At 38.1% G+C, this 14,880-nt stretch overlaps 1 protein-coding gene across 26 annotated transcripts in view; it reads left to right on the plus strand.

Moving 5' to 3' along the window:
* Positions 1-14,880, plus strand: part of CDC42BPA (CDC42 binding protein kinase alpha) — a 343,482-nt gene that overhangs the window by 163,188 nt on the left and 165,414 nt on the right. For all 26 annotated transcript variants that reach the window (XR_016219088.1, XR_016219086.1, XR_016219087.1 and 23 more), the window contains 2 exons: positions 11,135-11,335; positions 12,797-13,045. Coding sequence is in view for 23 of the 26 variants with exons in the window: in XM_051820822.3 (XP_051676782.1) it covers positions 11,135-11,335; positions 12,797-13,045 (450 nt within the window). In the remaining 3 variants the exon portion in view is untranslated. The remainder of the gene's footprint in view (positions 1-11,134; positions 11,336-12,796; positions 13,046-14,880) is intronic.

A 14,880-nucleotide genomic window follows, 5' to 3' on the forward strand; every position in this document is an offset into this window, starting at 1 on the left:
GCCATCCCCTTTTGACTGCTTTTTAAAATTGTTTTGTTTATGTTCTGATAAAATATAGATCTCTAATATTTTTAAACTCAAGCCCCTTAGATAGTGCAGCTCTTCCAGTTTTTGCTTATACACAGTTAATTCTTGGCAGCTAAATAAGCTTGAGGAAACCCAGGAATAAAGTTTGAAACAAAGGTTAATAAATTTCTTTGCCTATAAAGTAAGGATTAAGTGATACTATGCCTCTATCCATGATGGAAGGAGTAATGGGTACCAAATTAGGCTTTCAGTTATATACAACTGTAAGACTGAACACAGTACTTGACATAACTTTTTCTGGCAGTGGACAATAGGTTGCATAAGACTTTTACCTTGGCAGAAGTGAGTTCAGGGGGTGTCCCTCAACAGTGCCCAAGATTGGGACACTTTGTGACTCTTTTCCAAAAAAGTAGAGTTACAGTAGGGTATAACATTTCATCAGAGCTTAGGAGAAGAGGTCGGAGTGAAGTTTGTAGAAACTGCAGGGTAAGGCATTGGAGTGGAAACTGTGCACAGAGTCTGAGACTGCCTAAAGTCTCCATTTGGGGGCGCTTCATGTAGATTGGGCTCCATGTGTGAACAACAAGACTGTACCAGTCTTACTAATAATGGATTATATTAATCTTAAAACAGCATAATCTTAGAACACAGTGTTAGGGTATATTAGAATTCTGGCACTGGAAAGCCAGTTAACTAACACCTTTGTAACCCTTAAGAATTACTCTAAACCTATCTAGCAGTGTAATTCCAAGCATGGAAAAGATAAAGGGTTTGGAAGTAGTCTTGCCGAGTCTTAGACTTTGTTTTTTTTTTTTTAAATAACCATGGTCCATGTTTTCCTACTGCACTTTTATTTATTTATTTGACAGAGTTAGACAGTGAGAGAGAGAGAAAGGTCTTCCTTCCATTGGTTCACCCCCCCAAATGGCCGCCATGGCTGGCGCTGCGCTGATCCGAAGCCAGAAGCCAGGTGCTTCTGCCTGGTCTCCCACGCAGGTGCAGGCGCCCAAGCACTTGGGCCATCCTCCACTGCCTTCCTGGGCCACAGCAGAGAGCTGGACTGGAAGAGGAGCAGCCAGGACTAGAACCCGGTGCCTATATGGGATGCCAGCGCCGCAGGCGGAGGATTAGCCAAGTGAGCCACGGCGCCAGTCCCCCGAGTCTTAGACTTTGTATAAATCTGCACTCAAAGAGTGAATCAGTAAGCCAACACTTGTTCAAAGAGATCCAGCCAATTTTTTAATGCTTTTTAGCAAGAATTATTAATCTGCAGCGGGAAGATAACAGAATCCATACTCTCCACAGTGTCTTACTCACAGTGACCAGGACTCAATAAAAAAATCTCTGTACCCAACAGAAATGGAGATGGGGATAGTCACAAAAATAAAAGGAATCAGTAGGTGCCTGGATGGCACATACGTTAAATGTAGCAAAGACATAAAGAAACTATCAAAAATATGCTTATAGACAAATAAGAGAAAATCGGTTTTTTTTTTTTTTTTTTTGACAGGTAGAGCTAGACAGTGAGAAAGAAAGGTCTTCCTTTCCATTGGTTCACCCCCAAAATGGCTGCTACAGCTGGCGCGCTGTGCCGATCCGAAGCCAGGAGCCAGGTGCTTCCTCCTGGTCTCCCATGCGGGTGCAGGGCCCAAGCACTTGGGCCATCCTCCACTGCACTCCCGGGCCATAGCAGAGAGCTGGACTTTGATGTAAAGAACTTTGCATATTTCAAAGCTATAAAGGGATCCAAACCAGGACATATCACCTTAAACTGCTAAAACCAAAGACAGAAATTTTCTTTAAAGTGCTATGAGAAAGGTGAGAATTGAGAATTCTCTATCCACAAAAATATTCTTCAAACGAGAGTAAGGAGCCAGTGTTGTGGCGTAGCAGGAAAAGCTGCCAGCGGATGCTGGCATCCCATTTGGGTGCTGGTTCGTGTCTAAGCTGGTACACTTCTGATCTAGCTCCCTGCTCGTGACTTGGGAAAAGCAGTGGAAAATGGCCCAAATGTTTGGGCCCATGTCACTCATGTGGGAGATCCAGAAGAAGCTCCTGGCTCCAGGCTTCAGCCTGGCCCAGCTTTGGCCATTGCAGCCATCTGGGGAGTGAACCATCAGATGGAAAATCTATCGATCTTTTTCTCCCCTCTCTCTGTAACTCTTATTTTCAAAATAAATCAATCTTTTTGTTTTTTATAGGAGAGTGAATTAAAGATATTTCCAGATTAGTGAAAGAAAGACAAGAAAATGATTCTAGTAGGTTTGCATGCTAAAGAATATCCTCCATGCCAGAGGAGATCAGACCATTTGGATACGTAGATCTGTAGGATAAAACATACCAGATATGATAAATAAGTGGATAAAGAAAAAAAAAAAAAGACTACATTGTCTTTTTAAGTTTACACAAAAGACATCTGACTTCAAAGAAAAAATAATAAAATTGCACTAATGTGGGGTTCATGATAGATGTAGACAGGAAAAATAATATGATAGTCTAGCAAAAGGTGGAAGATGAGTATAGGGATTTATACTTTCTTAGGGTAATTGTAAGTATAAAATACAAAGTGGAAAGTAGATAATGCTAGGTTTGATAATGAGGAGACAGGAGTAGCATGGTGGCCCTGATGAAATAAGAACACACATACTGAAATTAGGGAGGTATTAACCTATGGAAGTTGTGCACCACGATTTCAAAGAGAAGGCAGCTTCACTAGAAGAGAATGGAACAGATGTAGTGCTTCTCGAGTCTCGCATAATGTAACCCTCTTGGACTCAAAGCAGAGGCTTCTTCTTTGGTGTCTGTCCACTCTTCTGAATCCTGGTGCATTTTATAATTTAATGAATACTGTTTCTGTCCATTTGAATTTCCTAGAATCAGATTTGTTCCTAAATATGTTTTCTCAGTCAATCATTTTTATTTTCCGCAACAAGAGGATAATATTTTTTTAAAAAAGTTTGTTTCGGCACATTTGTTATTGATCTTAAAATAGTTTTATTGGATATACGATTGTGTTGAACCTCCACTTAAAAAGTTGTTATGAAGAAAGAAACCTTCACTTGTTTTATTTCTTTTTTTTTCTTTCTTTCTTTTTTTTTTTTTTAGACAGGCAGAGTGGACAGTGAGAGAGAGAGACAGAGAGAAAGGTCTTCCTTTTTGCCGTTGGTTCACCCTCCAATGGCCGCCGCGGCTGGCGTGCTACGGCCAGTGCACCGGGCTGATCTGAAGCCAGGAGCCAGGTGCTTCTCCTGGTCTCTCATGCAGGTGCAGGGCCCAAGGACTTGGGCCATCCTCCACTGCACTCCCTGGCCACAGCAGAGAGCTGGCCTGGAAGAGGGGCAACCGGGACAGAATCCGGCACCCTGACCGGGACTAGAACGTGGTGTGCCGGCGCTGCAAGGCGGAGGATTAGCCTAGTGAGCCGCGGAGCCGGCCTTTTGTTTGTTTTACAAGTGGATTTTCTACTGTTGATTCAAAATTTTCAATGTTTCTGTTTCTTCCTATGTCTCTATTGGTAAGTTCTGTTTTTTTTTTTTTTTTTTTTTTTTTTTTTCTTAAGATTTATTTATCAGACAGGCAGTTAGGGAGGAAGAGACACAGAGATCATCCATCCACTGAATCACTCCCCAAATGGCTATCATGGCCAGGGCTGTGCCAGGCGGAAGCCAAGAACCTGTAATTCTATCTGAGTCTCACATGTGGGAACAGGGGCTCAAGGACTTAGACCATCTTCCACTGCATTCCCAGGTGCATTAGCAGGGAGCTGGATTGGAAGCAAAGCAGCTGGAACTCTAATTGATGCCCATGTGGGATGCCTGTATCTCAGATGGCAGCTTCAACTACCTAGCACAACACCAGTTCAAAGTTTCAGCTCTTCTTTTTGCATAAATTTGTTTAACCTGCCTTCTTCCGAGTTTAAAAATCTCTGATATGTGGGTCATTTGTCCTCTTTTTTTACTATTTTATTGTGCTGCTCTTTCCCTTCAGAAGTTTCAAACCAGAGCATTTTGCTATTGTTGAATTTTAAATATTTAACAACTTAATATTCTTCTATGAACCGTGAATTACTTAAAGTATTAATTAATTTAGTATTTTTAGTTTTATTTTATTGGAAAATTATTCTATTTGATATCAGGTTTTTGTCATTTGTTGGAATTTTTGAAATAGGCCAATTTCTGTGTGTTCCACATTTATTAGAAAAGAATATGTCTTTTCTTACCTTTCAATACAGGATTCTATATATAAGATTAATTAATTTTGTTGATTCAAGTTTGTTATGAGGGTACTTCATGAAGTTTATGGTACATGGAATTAAAAGATCGATTTAGGGGCTGGCATTGTGGTGTGATACTGGCATCCCATATCAGAGCACTGATTTCAATCAGGCTGCTGTATTTCTGTTATCTGGCTACCTTCTAATTTTCCTGGGAAAGCTGCAGAGGGTGGTTCAAGTACTTGGGCCCCTGCCATGCACTTGGGAGACTTGGATAAAGTTCCTGGCTCCTTGAATAAAGTTCCTGGCTCCTAGCACCATACTGGCCTAGCCCCAGCTGTTGTGGCCATCTGGGAAATGAACCGGTGAGTGGGAGGTATCTTTGTTTCTCCTCTCTATAGGTCTGCCTTTCAAATAAATACATAAAATCTTTTATTTTTAAAGGTAAGTTCAGTTTTAAATCTATGCATATTAGGAGTCTTCAAAATATGGAAAATGCATACTGTGAAAAAAATGAGCAGGTTTAAAAGAATTTTTCACTAAAAACTTTTTAAAAAAGATTTATTTATTTGAAAAAGCAGTTATAGAGGCAGAAAGAGAGAGGGGGAGAGGAGGAGAGAGAGAGGTTTTCTTTCCACTGGTTCACTCCCCAAATGGCTGCAAAGGCTGGAGCTGGGCCAATTCAGAGCCAAGAGCTTCTTCCGATGTGGGCCCAAAGACTTGGCCATCTTCCAATGCTTTCCCAGGCACATCAACAGGGAGCTGGATTCAAAGTGGGGCTACCAGGAATTGGTGCCTATATGGGATGCCAGCACTGCAGGCAGCAGCTTTACCCATCATGTCACAGTACTAGCTCCCAAAATAAACTTTTAATTTGGATTTTCCATGAACTTTTTGAAGTCCCCTCGTATATTCCTCCCAGCTCTATTTCTCCAATTTGTTATTCTGAAATCCTTGGTATGATGGTAGACTTATTAATGTTTTCTGGTAATGATGAATATTTTACACAGCTCTTCTGTACGTTTTTAAGTATACATTTTTCAGAAAGCTGGTTCTTCCAGGGTATTTTTTTATAATTATGTTAATGAAATTTTGCAACTATTTTTGCCTTTAAAACTTGTTTGATTTCTTTTCATGTTTTTATTGTTTGTTTTGTCTTCAGTAATCTTAAAAGTAGCTTATTTCCTAGACTTTGATCTGATAGTTGTTAGCAATCCAATTATAGTCTTTGTTGGAATTTCTGATTGTTACTTGTAATGGACAATTTCCTCACTTAGTTTCTATTATTCTGTTGAGAGCTCACCTTCAGTGAGATTTTTTTGTGTGAGATTTATGCCTAGCAAAATTTGAGCACGTCTCTTCCAGAATAGTTTAGAATTTGTTTTGCTTTTTAGGGCAAATTTATGTCAGTTTCTTAGCTTGAGAATTTCTGGACCATTGATGCAGTGTGCATTAAAACTCCTATTATTGTGACTCTGTGACCTAAAGGAATGAATTTCTACAGGAGCAATTTTTTTTTTCACACATAAGCAACAGGTCACATAGATAAAAGCCTTATATTTGTAAGCTGTGTAGCATAATTTTATAATTCACCTTTTTGCTTAAAATGTATACCTTACCCTAGGAGTGGGGAATGTCTGGTCCATGGGCTGTATAAAGCCCATAAAATCATTTGATCTGGCCCTGCTAATGCAACTGCAGGCAGGACTTGAAATTCAATAAATCTATAGCAGGCTACTTTTAAGTTGATAGAGATGTTATGAATATCCAGATGGCCCATGGCATAAAATACACCCCCTGCTCCTGCATTAGAGCAAAAATTATTTAGAGCAGGCTGTTTTCAAACTCTTCACTTCTGTAAGTTTGAGATCATTCCTCCAGATCACCTCACTGCTGGATTCTACCAGATTTTTAAAGAACTAACTCCAGTGCTTCTTAAAGTATTCAAAAGAATTGAAAGGGAAGAAATCCTCCCAAATTCCTCTTATGAAGCCTGCATCACTTAATTCAAAAACCAGGAAAAAAGCCATAATAAAAAGAAGACTATAGACCAAAATCCTTGATGAACATTGATGCAGAAATCCTCAAAAATATACCAGCTAATTGAATCTAAAGCATATAAAGATCATTTACCCAAAGCAAGTGGAATTTATCCCAGGGATGTGGGGATGGTTCATATATGCAAACCAATAAATGTGATTCATCACACTAAAAATTTGATTAGTAATAGCCACATAATTAGCGCAATAGATACAGAGAAAGCATTTGATAAAATACAACATCCTTTCATTGTAAAACATTAAGCAAATTGGGTATAGAAGGGAATATCTTAGCACAATCTAGGCAATATTTGACAAACCCATATGCAGGATCATATTGAATGGGAGAAAAGCTGGAAGCCTTTCAACTTAAATCTAGAACCAGATAAGGATACCCACTTTGACCATCGCTATTCATAATAGTTCTAGAATTTTTAGCCAGAATCATTAGACAAGAAAAAGAAATCAAAACTGATATAAATTGGAAAGGAAGAAGCTAAATTACCCGTTTGCAGATGACATGATCCTATATATAGGGGGAAAGGCTCCTCTAAGACTGTTGGAACTTATGACAAAGTTTGGCAAAGTTACAAGTTATAAAATCAGCACACAAAAATCAAGAGTATTTGTATACTTTTAAGATCCGTTCTGGTTACAGTAGCTACAAAAATTTTAAATACCTTGAAATGAATTTAACCAAGGATGTAAAAGATCTGTGCAATGAAAATTACAAAACATTCAAGAACGATACAGAAGAAGACACAGAAAATGGAAAACTCTTCCATGTTCATCAATTGGAGAAATTAATATAATTAAAATGTCCATACTGTCTGAAGCAGTTTACAGATTGAATGTGATCCCAATTGAAAAACTCAGGGCATTATTCTAGCTCGAGAAAACGACACTAAAATTCATCTGAAAGCACAAGAGACCACAAATAGCTAAAGCTATCTTAAAAACAAAAATACAGAGGCATCACACATAATATCAGTTTCAAGACATACTACTGGGAAGTTACAATCAAAAGCCTGGTACTGGGACAAAAAGTAGACATGTAGACCAATGGAACAGAATAGAAACCCCAGAACTTCATCCATATATTTTCTTTAAAGATTTTATTTATTTGAGGTAGAGCCACAGACAGTGAGAGGGAGAGACAGAGAGAAAGGTCTTCCTTTTGTTGGTTCACTCCCAAAATAGCCACAATGACCAGAGCTGCGCCGATTTGAAGCCAGGAGCCAGGTGCAGGGGCCCAAGGACTTGGGCCATCTTCTACTGCTTTCCCAGGTCATAGCAGAGAGCCTGATTGGAAGAGGAGCAGCCAGGCCTTGAACCGCTACCAATATGGGATGCAGACACCGCAGGCGGAGGATTAATCTACTGCGCTATGGCGCCGGCCCCATACATAAATACTTAACCAACTGATCTTTGATAGATGAGCTAAAATCACTCCCCTGGAGAAGGGACAATCTTTTCAACAGATGGTTTTGGAAAAATTGGAACTTTGTGTGGGGAAGTATGAAGTAAGATCCATACCTCGGGGCTGGTGCTGTGGCACAGAGGGTTAAAGCCCAGCCTGAAGCGCCAGCATCCCATATGGGCGCTGGTTTGAGTACTGGCTACTCCACTTCTGATCCAGCTCTCTGCCATGGCCTGAGTCCTTGGGCCCCTGCACCTGCATGGGAGATCCGGAAGAAGCCCCTGGCTCCTGGCTTTGGATCAGCTCAGATCCAGTTGTAGCCATTTGGGGAGTGAGCCAGCGGATAGAAGACCTCTCTCTGTCTCTACCTCTCTCTGTAACTCTCTCAAATAAATAAAATAAATCTTTAAAAAAAAGATTCCCACCTTTTAGAAAAAACAACTCATGGGGGGTGAACCAACGGCAAAGGAAGACCTTTCTCTCTGTCTCTCTCTCTCACTGTCCACTCTGCCTGTAAAAAAAAAAAAAAAAAAAATCACAGTGGATTAACGATCTAAATCTATGACCTAATACCATCAAATTACTAGAGGAAAATATTGAAAAAACTGTGACATATTGGCATAGGGAAGTAGTTCTTGGATAAGACCCTAGAAGCATAGGCAATAGAAGCAAAAATTGACAAATGGGATTACATAAAGCTAAGAAGCCTCTTCACTTCAAAGGAAACACTCAACAAAGAGGCAGCTGGCGGATGGGAGAAAATTTTTGCAAAGTATCCCACTGTTGGTGGGAATGTAAACTCTTAAAACCATTATTTAAGAAAGTATGTGGATTCCTCAGAAATCTGAAAATAGATCTACCATATGACCCAGTCATCTTGCTTCTGGAAATTTACCCAAGCAAATTGAAATAGTATATGAGAGAGTTATCTGTAACACAATGATTTTGGCTGTTCAATTCAACTGATCAATCAATTAAAGTAGGGATATATATATATATATATATATATATATATGATGGATTATTAATCATAGAAAGAATGAAATTCTTTCTTCTGCAACAAAATGGATGCAACTAGAGACCATTATGTTTGGTGAAATAAGCCAGACCCAAAAAGAAAAATATCATGTTTTCTCTGATATGTGTTAGTACAGAATACAAAAAAGCAATGTGTGAGTGAAACTGACATTTATGATTTGATTATAATTTATAGCTCTCATCTATATCCATGTGAAACAGTGATCTATTTTTTACTTGTTGAACATTATGGCTAATATTGCATTAAGCCTGTTTATAAAGTAAATTCAAAGTATGTTGTTGAAAAACTAAAGGGGAAAAGAAAAAAAAAGGGCAAGGGGATTGAGGGATGTAGGGAGGAAGAGACTATGGTTTTACTCCTAGAATAAGTACTGGTGCCTTCAAATTTTTCTTTTTTTAAGACTTTGAAATATTTGTAAGAATAGTTTTATTTTATCTAGTGTTTTCAATTTTGTGATGGAATAGTTTTGAGGTTACTTAATTTTAGTATTGCCAAAGTAGAAATCTATTTTAATTCTTCAGAATGGTAATTTGGTCTGGGAAATCCAGATTATTAGCTGTTACTCAGAGTTTATTCATTTTTTGATGTGTTCTTTTAAAACATGAAGAGCTAGTATTTTATTTCAGAACACCTTAAAACATATGTACCCGTGATCTTTGTTAGCCATCTATTTTCTAATAAACATGTAACCTAAGATTTTATGTTCAATTCTGTCTCCCTCTTTCTTTCTTTTTATCTCTCCCCCTCTCTGTCTCCCCCTCCCCCCCCCCATCTTCTATCCACTGGTTCATTCCCCAGATGACTGTAGCAATTGTGGGTGGCAGGAACCCAAGTACTTTGACCTTCATTCACTGCCTTTCCAGGCCCTTTAGCAGGGAGCTTGATCAAAAAGCACATCAGGGTGCCTGGTGCCATAGGTTAATCCTCTGCCTGCAGCACCAGCCAGCATCCCATTTGAGCACTGGAGCTAGTTCTGGCTGCTCTTCCAATACAGCTCTGCTGAGGCCTGGGAAAGCAGTAGAGAGCCCAAGTGCTTGGGCCCCTGCATCCCTGTAGGAGACCAGGAAGAAGCTCCTGGCTTCGGATCGGCATAGCTACAGCCATTGCGGCCATTTGGGGAGTGATCTAACAGAAGAAGACCTTTATCTCTGTCTCTTTCTCTCACTGTCTATAACTCTACCTCTCAAATAAAGAAATGAAATTTTTTTGACAGAGTTATAGACAAAGAGACAGAGAGAAAGGTCTTCCGTTGCCGTTGGTTCACCCCACAATGGCCGCTGCGGCCGGTGCGCTGCGCCGATCCAAAACCAGGAGCCAGCTGCTTCCTGCTGGTCTCCCATGCGGGTGCAGGGCCCAAGCCCTTGGGCCATCCTCCACTGCCCTCCCGGGCCACAGCAGAGAGCTGGACTGGAAGAGGAGCAACCGGGACAGAACCGGCGCCCCAACTGGGACTAGAACCCGGGGTGCCAGCACCACAGGCGGAGGATTAGCCTAGTGAACTGTTGTGCTGGCCAGAAATGAAATATTTTTAAGAAAAAAAAATTAGCACATCAACTAGGATGAACTCCGATATGGGATGCTTGCAGCACAATTGACAGCTTAATTTACTATACCCCAATGCTGGTCCTGTGACTTTTTTTTGAAGAGTGTGCCTTTCTTCCTTTTATTTATAAAACTTTTTATTAGTAAATAATTTGCTTCATATTTGACATTTATTTTCTTAGACTTTCATTATGGAGATTTTACAAAAGCTCCAGGCTTCTTATAAATATTGACCAAAATTTCAGTTTTTTCCCCACATAATTGTCAATCTTCAGAATTTCATTTTCTTACATGCATTGTGGACAGATAAATGTCAATAATAATAATATTCTAAATCACATACTCAGTTTATTGTTGGTTGATGAGCCTGATGATATTGTTCCCCTAAATATAATCAGCTAGTTACCATCTGTAATAAAACTTAGAAGTTTAACTTATTTACAAAAGGGGTAGGGGCACCGGATTCTGTCCTGGTTGCCCCTCTTCCAGGCCAGCTCTCTGCTGTGGCCCAGGAGTGCAGTGGAGGATGGCCCAAGTGCTTGGGCCCTGCACCCCATGGGAGACCAGGAGAAGTACCTGGCTCCTGCCATCGGATCAGTGTGGTGCGCCGGCTGTGGCGGCCATTGGAGGGTGAACCAACGGCAAAGGAAGACCTTTCTCTCTGTCTCTCTCTCTCACTGTCCACTCTGCCTGTCAAAATAAATAAATAAATAAATAAAGGGGGGGGCTAAATTTAGAGAGTTGACGAAGATGTAGTTGTTCTGAGATAGTAAAGTCTATTTTGTGTAAATAAGTGGTTATTTTTAAGTTGTTTAATATATTACGGTAGGTTAATAAAAATATGACTTCTTCAGGTTCAGTCCTCAGTGGCTGTTGGAACCCCAGATTACATCTCTCCTGAAATCCTTCAAGCTATGGAAGATGGAAAAGGCAGATATGGACCTGAATGTGACTGGTGGTCTTTGGGGGTCTGTATGTATGAAATGCTTTATGGAGAAACACCATTTTACGCAGAATCTCTGGTGGAGACATATGGAAAAATCATGAATCATAAAGTTAGTATATTTTACTTTTTTCAAGCTAATGTGATCACTAACATAATATTAGAAGTGCCAATAAGTGGGAAATTGAATATCTTTAGTTTTATAACAGATAAGCAGAAATTTTATATCATTGTTAATTATCATTTATATTTAGTTGTGACCATAACACATATGAAAAATTCCCAACCTTAGTAATAAATTAAATGTGTTGAGTGAGATACTTTTTTTCTTGTCAAATTGGCAAAGATCAAAAGAAAGATAGTAGTCTGTACTGTTAATAATGCAATAAAATGGACATTCTATTACATTATATTCCAGAGGAATATAAATTGGTATATCTTTTGTGTTAAGAAATTTACAAGTGTGTTTCTCGAGTCTTAAAAAATGGTTGTTAGAAGTTTTGATGGAATTATTTCAGTTTGCAGTCAGTTCTTGGACTCTACCCTTTGGAGATATTCAGTATAATAAAGATGTATGTGTAAGGACAACTGTTCCAATATTATATATGATGAAAAAAATTGAAAACCAGATCACAACAGAAATGAATTAATAAAGCTTGAATCTATTTAGTACTAAGTGAAACAGAAATACATTGTCCATAATAAGAAGAGGAAAGGTTTTCCTACATAATTCTGAGATTGTTAGCAATTTTACAGCTCCAGAGTACATGAATAGGAATATTCTACCCCAGAAGAATTACTTCTACTCTTTTCTATTTGTTCTGGGGATGCATTTTATGTTAGTTGCTTTACATATATAAAAACCAGTTCATATAGCTTATGTTTTATGTGGCTGAAAAGGTAGTAGTTGATAAGTTATGAAAAATTGAGTAACTGGAAGTGGCTACAAAACTGTACATAATGTATACAGCATTTCAGAAAGAAATCTTTGTAGCATGACATGGAATTTAATAGCACACATTCTGGAATGAGACAGCTTCAGTTCAAATTCCAGTTCTAACATTTACTAGTTATGTGACACAAAATTACATAAACCTTCTGTATCTTTTTTTCTCTATAAAATTAGAGTAATAGCCACCTATGATGATTCTTGTAAGGATTAAATGATTTAAATGAGTACATTTCTTTAAATAGTGTTAGCTAAATAGGAAATTATTTTATAATTTATATTATCATTTAGTCATAAGTATGTGACTGTGAACATTATCAGCCTCTGTACTCCATTCAAGTACTGAGTCAGATTCTGTTACTTTTAATCAATTCTTAATTCTGATAGCTGCAAAAGATATTCTAGCATTTAATAAATTTTTCTTTCTATGGCACCTGTATGACTAAGTCATATAGCATTAAAAGTTCTTTTAGGAAAATGATCTCAATTATTTCTGTCTCTGTTTTAGTATCACTACTTTGTACCAGAATTTACTTATTAGATATTTTTAAGAAATTAAGTCAACCAACCTATGCAGTTAGTTAACTACTGATGTGCTTTTTGTTTCTGTTACTCTCTGTTAAGGAGAGGTTTCAGTTTCCAGCCCAAGTGACTGATGTGTCTGAAAATGCTAAAGATCTTATTCGAAGACTCATTTGTAGTAGAGAACATCGCCTTGGTCAAAATGGAATAGAAGACTTCAAGAAACATCCATTTTTTAGTGGAATTGATTGGGATAATATTCGAAACTGTGAAGCACCCTATATTCCAGAAGTTAGTAGCCCAACAGATACATCAAATTTTGATGTGGATGATGATTGTTTAAAAAATTCTGTAAGTATAATGCAGTGAAGAAGTTCTGTTCCTCTGTTTCTTTCTTCCTTTTCTTTTTTAAAGATCGTTATTTATTTTTAAAAACAGAGATAGAGAGATAGAGAGAGATGTTCCATCTGCTGGTTAATTCCCTAGATGGCTGCAACGGATAGCCCTGGAATAGGCAGGAGCCAGGAACTTCATCTGGGTCTCCCACATGGGTGATAAGGGCCCAAATACTTGGGCCATCTTCCACTGCTTTTTCCAGGCCATAAACTGGGAGCTGGATTGGAAGTGGAGCAGCTGGGATGCAAACTGGCACCCACGTTGACTGCCAGCATTACAGGCACTTGCTTTACTCACTGCGCCACAATGCTGGCCCCTCCTCAACTTTTTAAAATGTGTTTGCAAAGAATTTTTTTTTGTATGTGGTAAGTATTTTTCTAACACTACTTTACCTTTGACAGTCAAACAACTATCATAGTGCTTATTTTCATAATTCAAAGAATTAAAAGTTTACTGAGGTGAATATATCCATTTGTGACTGAGAACAACATTAAAAATAAAAATTTAGTTCTTAGATATGCCATTAGGTTTCCTAAGAAGTGTACAGATAGAATCCTTTATAAAGTGGATTTCACATTGTAAAGTGAAGAGATTCACATATCTTTCCCTAAAAGCCAGCCATAAAACTAGACAACCATTTCAGGTCTTCATATATCAGCTGAAGGGAAATAAGTTGAGAAGTACTTATTCATGAACCATGGTGAAGCTTTGGTTAACATCACACATACCATACCTCACCCCTGCCTGTTTGGGATAGTGGTGCTGGGAGCATAGAACAACCGTAATGCAAGAAGGGACCACTCCATTTGGAGTAGCCAGTACTTGAAGTAGCTAACAATTCAACCTTTCTTAGCTTGTAGACCATATTATAACAGGTCAGCAAAAATTGTTGACTGCTGCTGTCACCTATTAGAATATATTAAGTTAAAATTTAGGAAAGTAAGAACATAACATTTTTATGTGTTTTTCCTTTTTAACTTTCATAATTTGAGTTTTCATTTTATATAGTTATTTTATTTCCTACTAAATTAATTTTAATTCTACACTAAATTTATTTTTACTTCTTTGTCACTTTTCACAAGTTCACAAGAAAGAATTTCACTTCATTTACCATTTTTTAATACTAGAATTATATTTGCTGCTAGAAATTATCAATCAATTAAACATATGGTACAGTTGATTCTAATTGTGGTTAGTAGTTCTATAAAGTTGCTGTGAATACTATATTAGCTAATATTGACCTATTGCTCTGCAGAATGTCATGTTTCTGTGAGCCTCTGTTCAGAGCATTTTCATCAGGTGATCAGTCCATACACTTTTATGAATATTTCTGTTTGAAAACATCTTATATAATGTATGTTCATTCATTAACATGACTTCACCGCCATAGCCCTATAGGATGTGCCTGAACAAAACTTACCTAACACACGTTACTCTCTCCATTTGGGCACATCAATCTCCTTGCATTTAGAAACACTAGATAGCACTTCAGCACTATGCTTGGGCTCCATTTTAAACAGTGAAATCACCCACAAAAGACATAAAAATATGAAAAATTCACTATGAAACATTTTGCAAAAGATAGTTATTTATAGAATGACAGCTTAAAAGAAGGCAGAGTGTCTCCTGTTCAACCTCTGCTGGGAACGTCAACATAAGGTGACTAGGATTTTTCTCTCTTCTGTACCTGTCTGTGAATAATTATCTGAAAATGATCACAAGAACATCACAACCATTGAACTTAAAAATCAATTTTAGCCTCTAGATGAATTCACAAATAGTAATACATG

Source organism: Oryctolagus cuniculus, chromosome 13 (assembly GCF_051225735.1).
Source record: "Oryctolagus cuniculus isolate XC-2025 breed Fujian yellow rabbit chromosome 13, ASM5122573v1, whole genome shotgun sequence".
Classification (NCBI taxonomy): domain Eukaryota; kingdom Metazoa; phylum Chordata; class Mammalia; order Lagomorpha; family Leporidae; genus Oryctolagus; species Oryctolagus cuniculus.